The 21,279-nt window shown below is 40.1% G+C and overlaps 1 protein-coding gene across 1 annotated transcript in view; it reads right to left on the bottom strand.

The window, feature by feature from the left end:
• loxl2a (lysyl oxidase-like 2a) overlaps positions 1–21,279 on the bottom strand; it is a 33,066-nt gene that overhangs the window by 4,805 nt on the left and 6,982 nt on the right. The window contains exons 3-9 of the mRNA XM_022200375.2: positions 19,602–19,777; positions 9,678–9,886; positions 7,348–7,564; positions 6,037–6,220; positions 3,605–3,756; positions 3,349–3,516; positions 292–457 (exon numbers count right to left, since the gene is read on the bottom strand). Coding sequence (XP_022056067.2) covers positions 292–457; positions 3,349–3,516; positions 3,605–3,756; positions 6,037–6,220; positions 7,348–7,564; positions 9,678–9,886; positions 19,602–19,777 — 1,272 coding nt within the window. The remainder of the gene's footprint in view (positions 1–291; positions 458–3,348; positions 3,517–3,604; positions 3,757–6,036; positions 6,221–7,347; positions 7,565–9,677; positions 9,887–19,601; positions 19,778–21,279) is intronic.

The following is a 21,279-nucleotide window of genomic DNA, read 5'->3' as shown; positions in this document are numbered from 1 at the left end:
TTGTCATACTATAGTGTTACTAATCACATTTGCAATGGCTCTGTTCTTTTGTAGTGCCACAGGAAATCACAAGATTCATTCGGCATCAAAATACCAAGACCCTAAAACTGAAGCTGCTAAACAGAATTCAAAGATCATTCATTTTAATTATTTATACCTGTGTTTTTTCATTTGAGACATTTAAATAGCAGAAAAGGTTAATGTGTCTACACAACCCGTAAAATGTAGCAAAGCTCATCAACTATGTAGGATCCTACATTTACATAGTTTTTGTTTTGTGCCGTTTCTTACTCTGAGTACAAGAGACTCCAGCAGCAAAGCGTCCGCCTCCTTTTGGACACAGAACGTGTTTTCCGTGATGCAGACACTGATCCAGAGTCAGCTCGGTTCCCGAACATCTCACCCCACTCATGACCACAGCATCAGCTGACGCATCTCCTTGCCAGTACCATGTTTCCTGATAAAAGAGAAGCATAGAAAACCCTATTATGCAGTTGAGCAATCATGACTTGGACACAAAGGGTGATAGTAATCTCACATCTGCACTGTTAATAGCCGATTCCAGCAGCTGTGTTTCTTGGCATCAAGTCAAGACATGGAGAAACATACATCCTGGATCATTCAGCTCTAACAAAATCCACCTCTCTATTTACATGTGTTTGATGTGGTTGAAAACTAAAGTGAGACCTAGCTGTAGTTTTTGCCTCTCGCATCGTCATATGAGATTTACAACCTTTCACAGAGCCAGGCTGTTTCTCTGTCTCCAGTGTTTGTGTTAAGCCGTGGTGACTGTCTGCTGGCTGTAGCTTCATTTTTAGCATGGAGACATGAGAGTAGCATCAATCATTTCATCTTGTTCTAAGAAAAAAGGCGTACAAGGGTTTATTCTGAAATGAACAAATCCCATGATTCTCCATTGACCTCGAATCACGTCTTTAGCTTTGTTATAAATGGTCCGTCCATTTACACCCAAGTGAGCTGCAACCAAACAGATGAAGACTGTGTTTGTGAAAAGGAAGATTTGTGTGGGAACTCTGTTGTGAACAGCCACATTATCTTAAATTTCCTCCTGTAATTAATTTGCAGACATGAACTGCCAGTTATCCCACAAGGCCAATTTAATCAAAGACTCTATCACACACAAAGACAGAGGCTCGCTCTCTTGTGCTCACAGTCCTGACTCAGCCTTATTACGGCATTTGGCAGACCACAGGGAGACCTTCTGTGAGGGAAACTCATACTTTCCATCATCTTCCAAGGAAGTGGAGGATGCATGAGAAAGAAATGGAGCTGAGGGATATGGATGTGGGAGTGTTTGCTGGTGGGCTGAGGAGAAGGGCAGACAGAAAGCAGTATAGTTTAGACTGTCATTTGTTCCATCTGGCGGTGGGGGTTTGCCTGGAGAAGTATTTTAAAAAACGTCAGACAGGAAAGAGCCTCTCGAGGGGCTGAGGTCCCTCACTGATAACAAAGACCAGACATTTATCACTCCCGACATGACAGCCCTTATGTAATGACAACCTACTGTATGTAGTGACAAAGTAACATTTTATTACTATAACTTCACCTGATTATTTGACTTGGCACATAAAGGTGCACTTTAGTCAGATAAATTGACTAGTTCCAGTCATAGCCCCCTGCTGTTATCAACACACCCCTCCATGATTCACACACATACTTTCCAGACTTATATCATCTTAAACCCCTGAAAATAGAAAAACATAAAGAAGACAATTGGGGGGCCTTAAACTTAGGTTGATGCTACAGGTACGGACCCGTACCTGTGGGAAAGTGCCGTATCCGTAGGCCACAGGCTACGGGTACGGGTCCGTATCTGTAGACACTACCTTAAACTTAACTAGCCTCTCACCTCATGATATAAAGGGAGGTCTGAGGTCTTCTTTAAAAACGTAAGCAGGACAGGACTGTGACGTTGCCAAGTCTTGCCACGGGGTTTTACTGATGGAACATCTACTAAACTTCAAACACGAAGCCAAAGCGTTTTCATCGCTCCTGTTGAGTAGCCCAGCGCTTGTTTAGGCCACAGGTTTGCCACTAGTGACCTGCTGACTATGTGTTTTTTGATGTTTCCAAGCAAGTGATCCCTTTATTTTGCCTCCAGGGATCAGTAAAGCTCATGTTTGTTAAAGTGAGAGTTAATGGCGTTCAGTGATGCACACACACCGAGACACACAAACAGGGCAGTGCTGCGAGGCTGATTTAATCTATGCTTCTCGTGGCTGTAATTTTCATATCATTTCCTGCTCCTCCTATCTTCAAGGCAATCTCAATGTAATACTTTTTAAGCTACTAATAAAACTTTGTCAAAGTGGCATTATAATGGGAGGAAAAAGGAAAGCTGAGAAAGCAGAGGCAGTTGCTAGACCCAAAGTACAGACTGAGCCCTTTATACTTTTTGAAAACCGGCACTTCTGTTATATCTATGTGTCCTTTTCTTTAAAATGACATGAGTTTAACTCCGTGGTAAATCTGTTTTGACTTTATAACAGCATCAACATCGTACAAAAAGAGTGTTGAACACTGAAAATAGAAGCGGCTGTAGCTCTACCAATCTTTTACAACAATAAACAAAAACAAGAACAATGGTGGAAAAACTGACTCATACTCACTATGCGTTAGAAAATGCAAATACAAACTAAGTTCTATTTTCTGCTGGGGCCAGTGTATTCCACAAATACAGTCTAGTCTGGCAGTCTAGTGTGGTTCAGTGACTTGAAGGTTTCAAAATGTCCCTTGCAAACATTACAACACAGAGTACGGATTAATTCAGGATAGAAAATATGTGTGACTGACTCACATCTACAGTATACAAAGTCTTTACCCCCTCTTGCAAGTTTTCTCATTTTATTGCTTTTTAGCATTGAATCGTGAGCAGTTTTATTTGACTTTTTTTAACAAGAATTTGTAAACAAAAGACTCTTTCACATCAAAGTGAAAACAATGCTGTAGCCTAAAGAGCACCCACTAAATACTGATTTGAAGGAGGAGGGAGTGAACATGTGAAATTGCTTATTTTATATTTTATGCTTTTAATTATTTGACATTGCTTGTGAAAATTATTTGTCACTGAGTCTTTTTTGTAAATTCTTGTCAAAAAAGCCAAATTAAATCGACCACAAATCAGTGTTAAAAAGCACTAAATGGGGAAAACTTCCAAAGGCGTTGAGTACTTTCTATAGGTACTTCAAATTAAATGGAATGAGGGCATAAATAATGTTCTGTCAGAGCACAGAGTTCTTTTTATGTTGACAGTCTGTGCAGTAAAGATAAGCTTATTTTAAGAATGATTTGATGCAGGTGGGCTTAACCTCCATTCAAGGTTTTTACCTGGAAAGCGTGGCTGGCAAAGCCTAGTCCCAGCTGTCTGCACACCACCATGGCCTCCATGGTCCCCCAGCTGTCACTACACACCGTCCCCCACACCAGAGAGCCGTTCCTCTCTGCCAGGACCTCCACTCGGCCCTCATAGGGGTTACGACCGCCATTTAACCGGAGCTGAGGACAGAAACGTATGCTGATGTCTCCTCCACTGTTATGCAAGTACATTTTGCTTTTGTTCCCAGTGACAGGAGCAGTGACTCACTCTTTTGTGGAAGCCCATGGCAGGAACATTACACCTGACTGCTGCGTCTTCCTCATGGCTGCAGCCCAGAGCGTCACGGTTAAAGTAGCAATCAGTCAGCGACTTCTCAAAGCCCGAACATATCACCTCGTTCATGTGGACCGGCCCGATTCCTGCAGGTGGACATCAGGCACGTAAAAAATGATCTATGACACAGCTGGAGCATTAAAGTCAGGAACATTGCAGAAAACAATCTTTGAAGAACCGTCATCTCTTTCCAACGCTGGAAAGAAGAAATTTGATTCCTGGTTTACACAATGATTTCTGAGAACACAAACTTGAACTGAGCACTACAACAGATTGAAACAGCAGCAGAAGCGCCTGCCTTCGAGGTTTTGTTCCAACAATAAGTCTGTCCAAAGACAAATTACGTGCCCTGAAATTACACTGCAAAGGAAACAAGCAGTCAGCTATGTCAAATGAAAATGAGACACTTAGGGCCCGTAAAGCTATAAAAAAAATTCCCTCAGTGTGGAGGAGTTTCCACAATAACATGTGTGAGTTCTAACTCCATGCTGGTTTTCTCCCATGTGACCGAGCAGCAGGAATGTCTCCACTGATGGACAGGGAGCCTGTGGACGAACATAAATTCACAGCTGGAGGAACACAATAACTGCTCAGTTAATATCCAGCTCTGACAGATGACTACAAATTTTATTAAATGAATCGCATCTCAAACTTAACACAACAGGAAATTGCTATTGGGCATGAAAAAATCTCAACATTAGTTTTATAATAGATAAAAATAATCAGTGTCATTTTAACCAGTAGGGGAGCACATTTCTAGCTTTTTATATAAATAAGGGAATCTCCTACTTTACTAGAAACTCTGACTGACATTCTTGTTTTGTCTCTTTCACCGACTTCTGTAAACAAACACCATCAGCTATTTCAAGTGTGTTTGTGGCACCATTTTTGGATAGAGGGATCAGCCCATAAAGAAATCTCTCACATAACCTTGTTCACTCGCCAACAAAGAATTCCTCCTCTGAAAGCCATAAAGGCCGTTTTCTGTCCTGGAACATTTTGTGCGGTTTTCTGTTTTGCTGTGAGAACCAAGCAGGAGGAAAGAAACAACTGTTCCAATGAACATATGATTCTTATAAGGCTGTGCTGTATTGCATTTCACAGAATCAGGCTCTGGGTCAGTGTATAAACACTAATGTGCTGCTCCATACATTCTAATCCCTTTATGTGCTGACTGAAGGTCTAGACCGATTGAAGTGAGACAAAAACAGGTGGTAACGCAAAGGCCAAAGATAAGGTGGAGGTGTCTGTTTTCAGTCCACACCTTTCGTTTTCACAGCTGTGAATGAGTTCTGCTTGAAGTTGGGTTTTGTTGGAGTGATTGTATTTTAAATAGGAACTGTCGTCAAAGCTTAAAACCTGCGAATAATTAAAGGTGGAATCAGCGATTCTAGTCCAATATGCTTTTTGAAAGACTGTGAATAGCTCCTCATGGTTCATTCACTTGCTGTTTGTTCTCGAGATTATAGATCTGACACATGCTAGCTAACTAAATAACTGCTAATTAGCTGAATACCAACAATATTTATCCAGAATTACAGACTCCATCTTTAAGTTGAACACAAAATGTGGAGAGGAACTGTGTCAGTGTAACTGTAAGGGTTGTGATTGGTTTGGATTTCTGAGGACCTGTTTTAGAAAATTTGATAATGCCAGATTTTTTTTTAGTAAAGTTTTATAAACTCATTAAATAAATAAAATAGGTACAGACTAATTAAATGTGGACATAAAAGAATTTTGACCAAGGTATGTACTAGACTGTGTAACAGAAATACAGTATATTTGACATTTCTGTACAACAACGTAAGCCGAGCTAGTTTATCAAACTGAAACTGATTTATTTTGCCATGTTTGAAGAGAAGTAAATCCACTTTTTCCCCCATATTTAAATACTATAAAAAAATCAATACAGATATTTGAATTTGATGTGTTTAGGCCAAAACCAAGTAATGATTAGCTATTTTATTGTGCTTTGTTTATAAACTGGCGCATTGAAAATAAGGTTTATAATATAAATTTGCTTTTAAATTTTGACTTGTAATACTTTCACATCCTAAACATTGTTTTTCTATGTTGAGTTTTTCTTTAAAAAAAAAAAAAGATTATATTATTATTTTGTTTTGCTTTTTGGCTGCTCATTGAGTTATTTTCACATGCTGAAGTTTAGTTTCCGCGTTCATTGTATATTTTTATTGTTAGCATTTGACCCTTTTTGGTGCATTTTTACTTTACACTTCATTGTGTATTTGTATCTGAGAATATTTTCTCATTTATTTTTATTGTGATAGTGGTCACTTCACTCTTTCTGCTCGCTACTGAAGCACATATAAAAGTGCTTTGATGCAAGCTGATCAATCTGTAGGTACCTTGCCCCATTCGGGCGCCAGTCAGAGCCTCTTTAGCGCTGCCGAACCCCAGCTCTCGACACACCACGGTGGCAGCTTGAATGTTCCAGTTGTCGTCACACACTGTTCCCCACTCTCCGTTCTTTAGCACCTCCACTCGGCCTTCACCGATCATAGCTCCACCCTTTAGACGCACCAAGGGTTGCTAAAACGGCACACAAAAAGGTAAAATGAATGAAAATAATCAAGAACTTATTGTTTAATGCAACAGGATTAGAAAAAAGTAAAATAAAATAAAATTAATAGATGAAGGAAGTCTTTTTGGTCACTTTCTGAAAATATGCACGAACGACAAGGGTGTTTTCAACTCCAGTAGCCGCTGGCGCAACATTCTTAGTCTGCACGAGATATAATTTTAGCTCACTTAAAAAGACTAAAAACAATGCACCACTCTCAAAATAATGCTAGCAGCACTTCACATGTCAATAAAACACCAACTAAAATCATCTATATTCACCATTTTCCGGTCCAAACAAAACAAACATCATAAAAGGAATCCTGATAATTTAAATGTATACGTGACCTAAGTGTTTGGTGTTCTTCCATTCAGATGTTTTCTAGATGCTTGATTACAGGGCAGCTGGATTAATAAGCAAGAAACGCTGTAATCCACGGCTGGAAACATGTCAAGATCATGATTATAGGATAGTATATTATGTGCATACTGAACTCTGTACTTCCATAAATGTGTTTGTGCTTCTTCTTTAGCTGATGTAACAGTATACTGCACTTGCAAAGCAACAGATTCATGTCTTTGTTTTAGGATAACAGACAAATTTATGGTGTCTGAGTCAGGAGACAAACACAAGCATCTGCACTGTGCCCAGTTTTGATCAGAGACACAAATATCAACCACGTGGCAGCACATCTGATGTGCCGAAATGTCAGGGAGTGTGTTGATGTTGTTCAGTTTACAATTGTCCTCCAACAAGAGAAGAGTCAGTCCTCCAGAAGGAATCACTCTTGTATTAGAAACATTTGATTTTTTTTTCCATGCGCCTGACTCTGATTAGTCGAACAAAAGCACCAAAATCTGCTGCCTGAAGTCACACAGACATGCTCTTTGTATTTGTACATACAGTATACAGTATTTATCAACACTGAAGCTCAGATTTTATGCTTGTGTTTGATTATGTCAAAATGCACCCCGGTAGTAATTAGATAAGAGTTCTATCAGTCCACATTACCGCCAAGACCTTTCTGTATAGTTTTTGTTAAAGCAGCTAATGATAGCCTGTGTGTGTGTGTGTTTGTGTGTGTAATCTGACCAACCTCCACCCTGTAGGCTTTCCTGAAACCCATGCTGACGCTCGGAGCAAAGGCCCGTCCTGGCACACAGCTGATCACTACCGGCATACCCTGCTCACAGGTGTCGTTGCCCTTCAGCTCTATCTCGTGGCCCAGTTTACAATCAGAAAGGTCGGCCTCGTTCCCAGTGCAGTTGACAGAGAAACCCCAGTAGTTCTTCTTACGCCGCTTGGCCAGCAGTCTGAGAGGGAAGAACACAATAATACAAACAACTTTCTATTAATTCAGAAAACTTACAAGCCACATTAGAGACCATATCATTGCTTTCAGGGCTCATAAAGGACATTTTTCTAATTTTTTGGGAAGCTGTCAGTATCAGTTCATAACAAAAGCTGCAGATTTAAAACTTGCTTTGGAAAGGTGATCCTTTATAGTCAATATTTAGTCAGTCTTTTTGTTCTGGTTTGTCATCACTGCATGGCAAAGCTGTTACGTAGAGTGTTTTGAGAAGTGTTAGGCTCTGACCCTGAACTAAACACACATTAGTCATCACTCACTGAAAGAGTTGTCAAAACAGAGTTACTTAACAGTGGTAATGAATGGATGTGTAGGGCTTTCTACTTTATGTACGATGTCTAAAAGAAATACTTTCATTCCGCACTAGAATGGTAAGAATAAAAGACATTCAGAAATGCCATGAACAAAAATGGTTTGAAAATGACCACCGCATCCTGTAGAAGATCACATAAAATATTTTACCATTCTTTCTCACGCTTTTGCAAAATATTTAATAGCTGCTTTATGGGAAGTGAGAAATTTATTTTTCTAGCGTGAGGAATTAAACAATACTCATCCTATGCTGTGAGGCACAATAGGAGTATTGTTGGGAGAATAGCTTAACATTCCCATGACCCCACACTTGAATGGAAGTCATCAGCTAAGGGTCACTGAGGAGACCCAACAACAGCGAACCTTGAAGCAGGTCCGAGCCTTGGAAGAAGCAGACCATGTAATGAAAGCAGCGGGAGCGATATTTACAGCCTTTTCAGTCCTCGCAGCTTATTCACGTGCTGTAAACATGTTGCTCAATGTTGGTTAGAACAAACTGTGATCCGCGGAGATTTGAACCGATGCCCGATTTAGATTGAGAGTGTTTAATTTTCTTGGAACTGCTCTTTGTTGCTTCAGATTAAAAACAGACTGGATGTGATCTTTCACCTCCGTTAAACAGTGAACCATGTGAGACCACAGCAGCGTCACGAGCTTTACAACCACACAAGCTTTGTGATCTCCAGTGATAAACAAAGTTAAAGGCTGGTTTGATGTGTCCAATGTTTCCTTTAGTTAAAAAGCATCCATATGTAAGATTAGTATCAAATCAAATGACATCATTTTTACCAAAACTTGAACTATAGAAGTTGTTTAATCAAAGTGATCTTTACCAGAAGCAAGAGACAAATCCAGACCTGGTCACATCACCCATGGCCATCCCACTGATTATTGGTATTTGTACATACATCTATTCTAATTCCACTATTTTTACATGATGTAAGTTCTAGGATGCTTTTGCAGACTGTAACATCCAAGTTGGATTTGTTCATGTGATTGTTTTCTCATGTACATTGAGCATCTGTTTGATTTGGATCTTCAGTTCCCATGTTAGTGGATAAAAATGGCAAATCAGAAGTTTTTTTTTTTTTTTTTTTTTTACAAAACAGCTGTACTTCAGTGTGTTTGGCTACATATTGCCTCTGACACTTAAGAAAAGCAGCATGTTAAAAGTCCTGCTCAGAGGGAAACAATTAGACCCAGCCAAAAGAGCCACTGTTTCGTATTGCACCTCCCAGCAAGGCTCATCTTTCATCTGCTAAAACTTCCTCTGGCAATGTTTGGCTCCTTGTCAAAATTCACAGACCAAAGTCTGTTTAACTTCAGTGTAGAAACTGGATGAAGGCGTAAGTGATAACCAGAGTAAACAAATTCAATTATGTAACGCTTTCTGGCATTGGTTTGGTATAAACCAAACATTTCTAAATGGACTGAGATCAAAAAACAGTTTTAAAAGTGCATCCCAAAAAAGCAATATCTTTAACAACATCTTTATATTGCACAAAAATGTGTGGTGTACTTTAAATTACACTTTGTTTTCCATTTTTTAACAGGGGTGTGTATTTAATCCATTTACCTGTGTGCTTTGGTGGTCATAGGTTTAATTTAGACTTCCAAAAGACTGGAAGAAGCAGGTCATGAAATGAATTCATGAAACATTTATGTTAGGATTTCATTTCTGAGGAGACTTTCATTCCATCTAATTCGATTTGTTTGAATCCTGCTGCTGCTCGGCCTTGACTCACTTGTAAGGTCGGGTATTGAAGCGTTTCTCCCCAGGGAAGCCATACATGCCACATATAACCCTGCTGTTCATCTCCGTCCACTCCTCGTTGCAGATCTGTCTCCATTTGCCTCCATCTTTCACCTCCAGAAAGCCCTCAGTGATGGGAATCCTTTTCCTGTGAGAGTACGTGGCCCTGATCCTCACATCCTCCACCTGCACCGTCATACCCTGACCGACAGAACAGAAGACATGTTTAATGGCTGTTTCCCAGGTAACAGATAAACAGTTTGAATGTGTTGGAGACAGCTGTGCTCACCATAAATCACAGTGTATGAGTTTACTAAATAGGATGCTCCATTTTTTAGACTTATCGAATGTAGGCAATAATGATTTAAGTTTACATGTCATTTTTGCACTCTCGGCTCTGTGGGTGGAACGTCCACCACTACGATGAAGTCGAAAACTCTATCTAAAGCAAAAAAGTAACATTTATTTATGTTCCCTAGATGATTAATCCTAACTGACTTTCCTTCAAGGTTAAATTTTTGGTTTTATGTGAAATATTTAGACAGCATTTGTGCTACATCACCCTCACATTTCCCCTGAGAATGTACTTTCATCACTTGAGCAATAGAATCTCTCTGTTCCACTCTTAGGAGGCGTTTTCCTCTGGATCACATTCCTGTGAATTAGATTGTGAAACCTATAAAGCTACAATACATTTAACATACTGAGATCCAGCTGAAGTTTGCATAAAGTGTGCTGACAGAGTGCTATTGCTTTATAAACACAGTTACATAATTAGTGAAGTGAACATAAGGTCACACAAACCATCATGTGTCAAAAAGGCAGGAAGCTTTTTCTGCTTTTCTTTGTATATGTTGAGTTCACGTGTACTTGATGTATTGTAAATACACAACAGCCTATGAGTCATTTAGGAGGATTGTGCTGTGTGGGAATCACACTCTGGCCTTTTATGGACTCTGCAGTTCAGTTTGTTCTTGACAATACAAGTCAAGTTGAGAAATCTGCAGATAAAATTTTGTTTCAACTTGCTAAGTACTGCAAAGAGGCCTTAGCAGGTCGGATGAATGTCTGGAATTTTTCCATCATCTTCACTGGGTTCGTAGTTTAAAGTTGTGCTGTAAGGACTTATAGGAAGTTTGTGTTGTGAGCAACATACATCCTGCACAGTTCTTTCAAAGTCAGCTAACAGCGCTTTGATTCCCTTAGAAAAAGCGCTGAAAGGGAATGTTTCATGCATGATAAGTGAGTGGGTGTTCAGATAAAGTATCAATGTCCGTATTCTCACTGCTGCAACAATGAACTGAAACTAACCAGTAGATAATACAAAGAAAAACACAAATCTTTTCCCTTCGGGGAAGTGTGGAATCCAGGTCAAATGTCTGTTCAAAGATTTCACCTCGAGCGTCTTGGATTTCACAAATTATCTGAAAAGGGTAAGCAGTGATAGAAGAAGTTCAAAATAAAACAGAATCCAGGAAACTCTGTAAAATGAGACTTAAAATAGAGGCTGAAGATAAAATGAACTGAAGACACATTGTCTATGGGTGGTCCATGGTCTGCTATACAGGGTTGTAATGTCAGCTGGTCTGACTGAGGGTCGCAATTAGCATCATGTGTCCTGACGAGCCCTAATTTAGGAAGAAATGGACCTTTGACCTGAGAAAACAGCTCCCTAATAACTCCATGCCATTGTTCATTTCCCTCCAAGAGCCCAATGCTGCGGTCAGTTCCTGACTGGGTGTAAAGCTGCACTGTTGGCTGCCAAGAAGAGCCCAAACTCTGGGCTCCAGTGTGGAATGCAAATGCTGATCTCAGTAATTTCATAACAGCCAGTTTCTTTTACGCTGAAAAAACTCAACATCCAGGCACGTCTCCCAGAATATCAAATGTTTGCCCACAGGGTGGTTTCCTGAGATGGCGTCAGCCTGAGGGAATGTTCAAGGCTTCAGGGTCTCTCAACATTCAAGACGAAAAGTGCAGGAGGAGTCTCCACTAAGACTGTTTCCACTGTGACCCCAGTCCTCCCACTGACTGCAGCAGTCAGAGCGGGTAAAAACCACTCTTTCATGAAGAGATTCCCGCTGACCATAGCATGACAGAGTGTTTTCCGTCAGTGGCTGGCAGGATGGGAAGGTGAGGAACGTGATCGTGAGCAGGGAGCTGGTGTTCTCAATTTAAAACCTATCTTTAGTGTTTTGGTTTTCTTTGCTGCGATGTAATTGCAAGATGGGAATGATGAAGAAATGATCCAGTATAATAAAAAACACGTGAAGCCAATTACAAACATGTGACAAGAAACAAGAAGGTACACCTGATAAAGAACATGCAATCCAAAAAAAAATATTACTAAAGTGAAGATTAACAAATTAGACAGCTCGAAGGTGAGAGTGAAAGGGGCACTGAGATGGTCTGACCGGTGTTGTGTTTGGCTCAGAGGGAGGAAACTGGTTGTCTGAATGTGTGAGACAAAGACAGATATGCACAGCTGGAAGCAGTCCGGGCGTCCCCCACCGCCCCAAAACCACCAGACCTAAAGTCAGCATAATCCTGCTTGGCTGAAGCCCAAACCTACACACTGGTCACTTTTTTAGCACTTTTTGTAGAGAAATACTATAAAAATCCAGCTGCAGTGCAAAGAACAAGGATGAACAGGTTCACGACTAAAAACTGCAAGAAATCTATAATATTACCTTACCGTTACTGGAAGTACAGAGCTGCTGAGAGGCATGGAAGGACATTTTATTCTTTTTTAAGAGTTAGATGAACCCAAAAAAAATGCACTGCCGGCTTCGAAAGGCGTGTTATCACCAAAATTAAACTGTGGAAACAGGAAGAATCACAAGAGTTTCAACCTTCCGACAGTTCTTGAACTACTCATCAATGATGTGCCAGTCCATTGGGAAAATGGTCCAAATCTAAGGATACAGTTATAATATTTCAGTAAAATCATGTATTTCTACCCATCTCTTTCTTAACTGCCAAAAATAAACTGCTTGCACTAACCAGATTTGTGATGCCATTAGCAAATCTACTGTGACCAACCGTCATGTGACAAAAATTGTGTGACTTTTCGGCTGAACTGCAGGCTGTGTGTACACATAGCACATATTGGACAAATATGGAAATGCATAAAAGTAGTAAAATATCTGTAGTATGCAGAGGCACTATCTTTTCAATAATAGTAAGAAATGCTGTACATATTGATTCAAGTTTTTAAAAAAAAGCCAATCCAAGAATTTCAGCTTTTGTGTTTTATTCTCTTTTGATTTATGCTACAATTGTGTCACACTGCACAAGACATTTTTGAGTTATCTTGACTTCTAGCCATGGTTGTGTTGCTTCTACAAAGAAACTGAACCTTTTATTGCGGTAAGAAACTAGCCAACTGTGAGTCAAAATGTGATGGGCACAAATTGCTCAGAAACTGCATGGGCTTCAGACGGTTAATAAGCTTCAGAGTTGCTGGTAGCTGGATTTTGTCACCTCTGAACAGCGCTGTAGCTATTTCTGCATGTTTCCAGTCACTGTGCTAAAGTAAACTGATACTCAGCTGACAGTAGCTTCACATTTACTGTGCAGAGATATGAGCCTTAAGATGATGAACTCAATCTTTCACTGTGATGCTTCACAAGAAATCAAATTTTCAAACTTGTTCATTGAAATTCAGGATGGGTTAGTGTGACAGTTGACCGCCTTGGCAAACAGACCAGCCTAAATGTGTGTGAACACAAACTCATTTGTAATGAGTCTTTCCATCCTGCAGGTCATCCAGGGGTAAATCCTCAACTGGACATTCCTACAAAATTACCTCATCTTACTGTAACTCTCTGACTGTGGTACTGCAGAGAGTTGGTTATTTGGCTGCTTTTTTTCCTCCTACAAATAATAATAAAGTCACATATTCATGTTTGCAAACGGCTACTGAGGAAAAAAAAAGAAAAGAAAACATTCTTCATTCAGATCTCCTCAATGGTAGCCTCTGAAGTGAGCCCCGAGCATTACTGAACTGTTTCCAACTGGAGAGCAGACTTGTTTTTCTGACTGGGTCCCCCTCAGAATGTAGATGTGTGAACATGAGGCTGTGGTCTAGCCAGCGTCTGACTAATGCTTCCACTACTGTGCATTTCTTCCACTTTATTCAGACTTCCAGCTCTGCTGCACGTTCGTCTGCACGTGCCCCCTCACAGCCACCCGTTCACCTACCCCCTGCTTACGATACATGGCAAGCATGAACGCTCATCTCAGCACAGTTTAGATGAAAAGCAAGAGAACATTGAGGCTCTTTGAAATGACTTTCACATCTGCCCCACCCCGTTCAGCCTCACCGGCCCCCAGTGTGTGTGTGTGTGTGTGTGTGTGTTTGTGTGCTTTGCATCTGGAACATCTATTAGAGTATATTGCTCCCATCGTGGTAGTGAAAAGTAAAAGAAACGCACACAGCTCATCTCAAACTGGACTTACATGGCTGCAGCACAACAGGCTGTGTCAGATAAAATAGATTTTAAAAAGATATTAAAACACAGACCTATGATTTGTCTCTCTACATTCAAATTCCTGCTCATTTAATCGAAGGAACTTTTTTTTCATATTTTGGAGAGCATGCCTGTGTCTGTGCCTTTAATGTGAAGCTACAGCCACCAGCTGGACAGCTTAGCTTAGAATAAAGACACTAAAACACAGTCTGACACGCTGTTTCTCGTTTGTTTAAACAATACAAAGGAGAAGTGCAAAAACAATCATTTGTGGTTGACATGTAGGAATAATGTGTTCAAATACAGGTAGGAGTCTCGTCAGCACGTGTTTTCCAGACCACCAACTCGTGATACGACCAAGAAAAAAATCCAGCACAAAACTCACTGCAAAACTAAAATCTGCCGTTGTTTAGACTTTAGCACTTGCACAGATTAAGCTGGAAAAATGCAAAATGTTCCCAGATAAGCTTGAAGGATGATGGATGGGCTGATTTTGTTACCTTTTGATGCAGCTAAGGTAGCTTATTTAAGCGAAGTTTGATGAAGCAACACATCTACTGCCTGTAGCTTCATATAAAACATAAATGACTGATATTAGAGTTATTGATCTTTTCATCTTGACAAGAAAATGACTAAGATTATCTACAAAATGTCACACGAGACAAAACTGTAGTTTGGGGACACAATAGAATGGTTGGTGCATTATAGAAAAACTAAGAATATTTTAAGTGATTCATTAACACTTACATTGGGATAACTTGACCCTTTGAATCCCAAAGGTAGGTTTGACAGATATGCTTGCTTTAAAAAAATCGTCAAACAGAAAGAACCCTTCGACGATCCTTGAACTACTCATCTGTGACAGGCCATTATGTCGAGAAACTTAACCAAATGTAAGCTTCAAATCATAATATTCAACCAGAATCACTTTTATATAAAAAAAATAGTCAAGAAAAAAACATTGACACTAACCAGCATTTGTTAGGAAAAAATCTATGTGCTCCTGAGCGCAACGTGGAAACCATTAGTGACTCAGCTGTGACCAACAGTGAGATGACAAAAATTTAGGGACTTTTCGGCTGCACTGCAGGATGTGTGTACAAAGAGCAGATTAGAGACAAGCATGGAAAGAAATAATAAGTTATCTATGGTATGTAAAGCCGATTTTTTCAAATAATGGTAACACCTGTAGGCAAAAACGTTGTAGAAATATTCAAAGAAATTCAATTTTAGTTTTTTCCTTTTTTAAGATTTATTGCATTATGACTTTGTTTTATTGCAGAAAATACATTTCTCAGTTTTCTCTATTTCCAGCTACTGTTTCCATTGAAGTGCAGGAAAATGATCCTACAGTGAGTAAAATTGTGACAGGAGCAATAAAATGCCCAGAAAATGCTCAGGTACACAGAGTTAAATCATGTAATATCCATACTTTAGGCCTGATATGGATCTGCAGTTCACATACCATGAAACAACTTCAGTGCATAAACAAAATATGCAGTTTTTACATCACAAAGTATGCAGGAATAATGAAAGTCAGAAGCTGGGCACTGTGCAGCAAAAGGAGAGCTGAGGACACATGTTGAACATGTGGTGCATTTGACTGTCTGCAGGAGATAAACTGGCTTCAGCCTCCTGACAGGCATCAACCCTTTCTCCCCTCGACCACTCTCCTCCTCACAGGCCTTTGCATACATCATACTGAAGGCAAGTCCAGCTTTGACTCAGGTTTCCTTTTGTTGTTTAGCAGAGAATGTGAAGAAGTGAAATTCTTGTAAGCAGACACCGTCACACCTGATGGAGAAATGCAACCTTTGCCCTGTTTGGATGTGTAAAGAATCTAAAGGCTTTTAACGGCCGCATTCTGTTATTTCGACTGGCTTTTGACGTCTGAGTTGCTGACTTTAACTGAGAGTGTTCGGCTGAAGTAAACATGCTAAATGGTGTGGTGATTGACTGCAGCTGCTTTTGCTGATCATTTCTTTCCCATCCCTTCAGGAAGAACACTTCACCTCCCTCCTGAAGATGAACTGAGTGAGACTCGTCATCTGTTTATGATCCTGTATGAGGTTCTGCAAGCAGCGGGGTAAGACTGATTTATGTGAAAATTGCCTGTTTGCTTTCACCTGCACTGGTTTGTGAATAATAAAAAGAGGCACAAATTAAAGTGATTCCAGCATCATGAGAAACAATGTGATGGCAAAGATTACACAACTAAACAGCGATGCCAAGTTCTTAGAAACGCAGAGAGAGAGCGTTCTTGAAAGACTCCTATCGAACTTTACTATGAACCTATAATTATCCTTAAATGACACTACCCTTAAATGCACTGTGTGAATCCCACATGAACATCTGATCATGGTGGTTGAATCATCTGTTCTGACACAGAATAAACAAAATTTCCTGGCATCGTAGTGCTTGGTTCTGCTTACAAATGTGACCCTCCCCGCCTCCCCCTACTGACTGTACCCCCTCTCATCCGTCCTAATCTCCCGCCTCTGTGAGAAACAAACACACGATAATAATAATAAAGTGACTGTGCTGGGATTGACGGACAAAATCAAAACTATGCATCACGCCAAGCTAAACAGACTCGGGGGAACTGTTGTTGGAATGGTGGAGGAGTATTAGATGCTGCATGTTAAAATAACTAAAATTATTCATGACAGTGATTCGCTCACAGAGGAATGTATGTCCTGTTGTTGTTTTAGGAGTGTTGCACAAGCAGCTGAGAAACGGTTGCACTGGCGAGACTCGTGGCTTTTGTCTCCAGAGGTCAGATCAGTAGCAGACTGTAAAAACGACTCACCTTGCTTCCACCAAGCAGAAGTTGGGAAGGTCAGAGGTTAAATGAGGTTCTGACAGTCGTTTGGCCTAATGGCTTCAATTCATAGATGCTAATGCCCCTAATATCAATCATGTTTATAGGACTATATGTCTTTGACTGACTCTGCAAAAATTCTTCTCAAGCAGCTCGTGCCAGTGGAAGCTGCTGTTTTCATTTAGAATAGCTGATTTTTTCAGCAGACTATTATTTGTGGTCAAAGCTGAACTCACCAGAAAGAGCTCATATATCCCTGTATACAGTAAAACAGTCTCAAGATGAAACCTTCACAAAACCAAAATCAGAGCTGCTGGAAGCCACTTTGTGACCTTCGCAATTACCCCAACATGCACCGCTTAAAACTGATAAATGCTTACCAGAAGAAGTTGCTGGTAAAACAAGTTGCAGCATGTGACTCAAATTTCATATAAAAATCAACAAGCATTTCCCTGAAAGTGTTTGGAGGAGACACAAAGTGCTGGGAAACACTTCAGATTTCAAATAAATGCTTGCAGTTTCGAAGGTTTAATAGTATTTACACTGTGGTAAAAATATCAGTTGCTTAATCATTGAAGTGCTGACCTTCAGTCAGACTACAGTGCATGAAGTGGGGAGTGTTAACTTTCCAGACTGAGCACAAACTGTCAATTCATGCTGTGAATAAACAGATTGCAGGAACAGAGCGGCCCATTACTAATGTCAGTTCAAGCATAGTTAAAGAGGTGTAGCTACACCTTTTTCCCATTCCTGTCCCTCATGACTTGAAAGGCTTCAGCCAGACCGAGGAAATATTTAGAGGGTGGGGACATGAACTGCAGCAACGCGCCTGAGACCCTAAATACACAGAACAAATAGGGAACAAGGGACTGCTGCTTACATATCCAACCTATAAAAATAAGAATGTTGTCAGTAGGATTCAGCAGTCCGTAATTAAACATTTAATTTTCTCATTTCTTCTGCCCCTCCGTTCCCATGACTGATCCAGGCATTGGAAAGACAAACAAGGATTTCAGATGCTCTCCTCAGGCTTGTTATTCTAACCGAATAAAGTAAAAAACATATTCACTGTTCTGGCTGCTGTAGAGTTGCGTGATGGAGCCAAATCTACCCCACGTCCAGAAAGAAAAAAAAACAGAAAAAACAAACCAAAACTCTAATATGAGCACAGCAGCAAATGTTGAATTACTCTCTTCTAAGCTGCCAAACAGTTGTTGCTTCATCTCTATCAGCGTGGTTTTGATAGGAAAACCCTCGATGGCGGGGTCTTTTATTAGCTTGTTTGCAGACAAGCTGAAGGAATGCCTCGAGACTTTATCTTCTCCTTCCCTTTCTCTCAAGCCCACACTGACTTTCCATCCAGTACGGAGGCGCATTCTGCAGCCAGACAGGGTGATATTCCAGCCCTCTGAGTCATCCCAGGTGGGAGAGCCGGGGGTCTATTGTGGGCAGTAATACACTAATAGGAGCCTGGTGAATTCATTAGAGCGGACACCTCAACATCATGCACCATTCTGGATCACTTCACTTGCAGCAGGCCACAGAAGATGTGACCATCTACACAGATATCTCATTTAGTCCAGACATGCTGATTTACTATCCACTGGAACCTTTTTTCAATTACTTCTATTTAATCATACTGATGACATAACACAGGAGCCGTCAAATAAGCTTTCCCAAGTTGTAATTCACTTTTCCTAGTGGTGACACACTGTTTACAATAGGAAGATTTATGTGTTGCTAAATTAAAGCGGGTTGTGTACGTGCTACTTTTTATATAATGTTTTGCCCACAACTAAGTCAGCTTCATACACTTGTTAGTCTTTGAAAACTATAAATTTTGGAAGTTATGTTCCAATTAGTTTCAGTGGCTTCCTGCTCAAGTTACATCTTTTTTTATTAGTTGGCACCATAAATCCCTCCTAGCAGCCACTTAACCTGCTTGTCACAGGAGCAGATATTTATTGCATCTTAATAGCGTAACCCAATTTCAGTTTGAAGAGTTGGAAGGATTTGAAGAAAATACTTCACTTTGAGGTATTTGGAGCAGCGCTTTATGATAAACTTTCTCTTTCATCGTGAGCCTATCTTTTGTTCAGATTTTACTGCGCAGAACATCTGTTCAGGTTACATGTGGGTACTTGAACCATGTGTGGATACTACTTGAGAGTTTGTAATTCTGAGATCAAGTGATCCCAAGCCGTGTCGTTAACATTTGTGTGAGATTATATGCACATACACTCACCGGCCACTTTATCGGGCACACTTGTGAAATCTAATGTGACAGCTCTGTAAAACAAAGCTTCCATGTTTTCAGTTTTTGTTGGCTATAGCGGGTGGTCGTGGTGGTTTACTGGAAGCTTCTTCATATTTGGTACACCTTATTACATACATGAGATGATCAAAATATAATGTTTTCAATGTAATGCTGTCTAGTACACCACACCATAACTTAATGATGCACATAAAGTAGAAATATCACCTTTTTGACAATGCCAACAAAAACTGATAATGTATAACTTTGTGAAAGCAGAATATACAGCAGAGCAGAGTTGATATATCTCATATAAAGTAAATGTTCTGTTTTGAATGTGTGTGTGTGTGTTGCTCCGTGTGAATGTACCTCATCACTGCCGGCGTGGTTCTTGATGAATCTGAATCCTGGAATGCGCTTCTGGGTGCAAACCACCCCAACATCTTCTGAATGTTTGCAGTCAGACACTCCAAAGCCATTGGACTCACACTGAGCCAGACTCTTCTCTGCACCAGTACAGTGCACATTGTCCAGCCAGATTCGACCTGGAATGAAGCAAAGAAAAGATATTAGGGAAAAAAACACAAGTTCTGATGTAGGAGACTTTCTTGTGTAATATCCATCCAGCATGTTTTAATCTTTTGTTTTGTTTCTTCCAGTCTAGTTTTTGATGGATGAGGCTGAGATGATTGATTTATTAGTTGATGCACAGAGACTCATCACATATTACTTCTTATTTCTTTATCTGTTGCTCAGTTTTGTCTTATATCGGAGTGAAATGAACATCTTTGGGTTTTGAACAGCTAATTAAAATGAGCAATTTGAAAACAGAATTTATGGTTTTAGGAAAACAAGACAACCATTTCATAACATTTTATTAATCCAAGCATTAATTGATTGTCCACCTAAATAACTAGCAAATGATTCTACAATGAAAAGAATCATCATTTGTAGCCCTAGTAAATTCTTGTATGTTTACTCTGCAACCAATGTGGTTATGTTGATGTTCCCTTCTTTTACTGCAGCACTCTTTGTTCCCACTGAGCTCCGTGGGGCCACATTTCTCAACTTCCAGTAACTTTTCTGAATAAGAGATCATGACTTCATTTAAAAATACAGATGAAAGAATGGTTTAAACATCATCTTTTGACAGTGTGAGCTGTGATTCACAACATACTGACATCTACATTTCAGCATTTCCACTGAAGTCTAGTCATCGGGACAGTAAAGCTACTCACGTGGAGTCGTGTTTGGTCTCTCGACATAACCTGACGCATTTTTTCAGTCAAACCCAGCCAATAAATGTTGTCACGGCTGAAGCGGATCATCTGCTGTCCAGCTGGCTGTTCTGAACCAGCCATGAGGGAAACCACCTAACTGTGGCCATGGAAACTACGAACGGGGCTGCTCATCACTCTGGAAGTCTCAACATGTTGCTGAGGAACATCGTGATCATACCAGGAACGTGACTGCATGTTATACGGTCACGTAGCCTCCTCCTGGCAGAGAGACGACTACCGCTGGAACATTTTATAAGAGCTGAGTGTTCGGCAGACGGAGAACCAGCTTGGTCTCAGTACACCTTTGTCCAAACAAATACTTGCTGTTGCCAGATGTGATAAATCTAGATTGCTGTGTTAAATCTATCATTTAGAGGTCTTGCATGGATTTAACAAGCCGCTAAAAAGAACAAGGAGCCATTAATTTTCAGTTTGTGCACTGAGATTTATAGTCAACCACATAGCCAAAAACTTAAGATTAAACAAAGAGGATAGAGCGGCAATGTTCCTGAAAAAAGTCTGAATAAAATGGATTTAGTTGTTGAGCAGACTGTATCATTAAACTTGCAAACTGTTGCATTTTCTGTTTTTTACCAGCTGTGGTTACAGATAATAGTTGAGCAATGGCAGCTGGGGATCTGATTCACAATCCCTGTAGGAAAAACACACTGCATCCAGAAAGGATGTCCCTACTTATTATTATGCTGTTGTGTGCTCAATTAAAAACACTTGGTGGTTTCTTTTACCATTACATAACATTAGATGGG

This window comes from Acanthochromis polyacanthus, chromosome 5 (assembly GCF_021347895.1).
Source record: "Acanthochromis polyacanthus isolate Apoly-LR-REF ecotype Palm Island chromosome 5, KAUST_Apoly_ChrSc, whole genome shotgun sequence".
Taxonomy (NCBI): domain Eukaryota; kingdom Metazoa; phylum Chordata; class Actinopteri; family Pomacentridae; genus Acanthochromis; species Acanthochromis polyacanthus.
The sequence above is the reverse complement of the archived record's forward strand: the minus strand, read 5'-3'. Positions and strand labels throughout refer to the sequence as shown.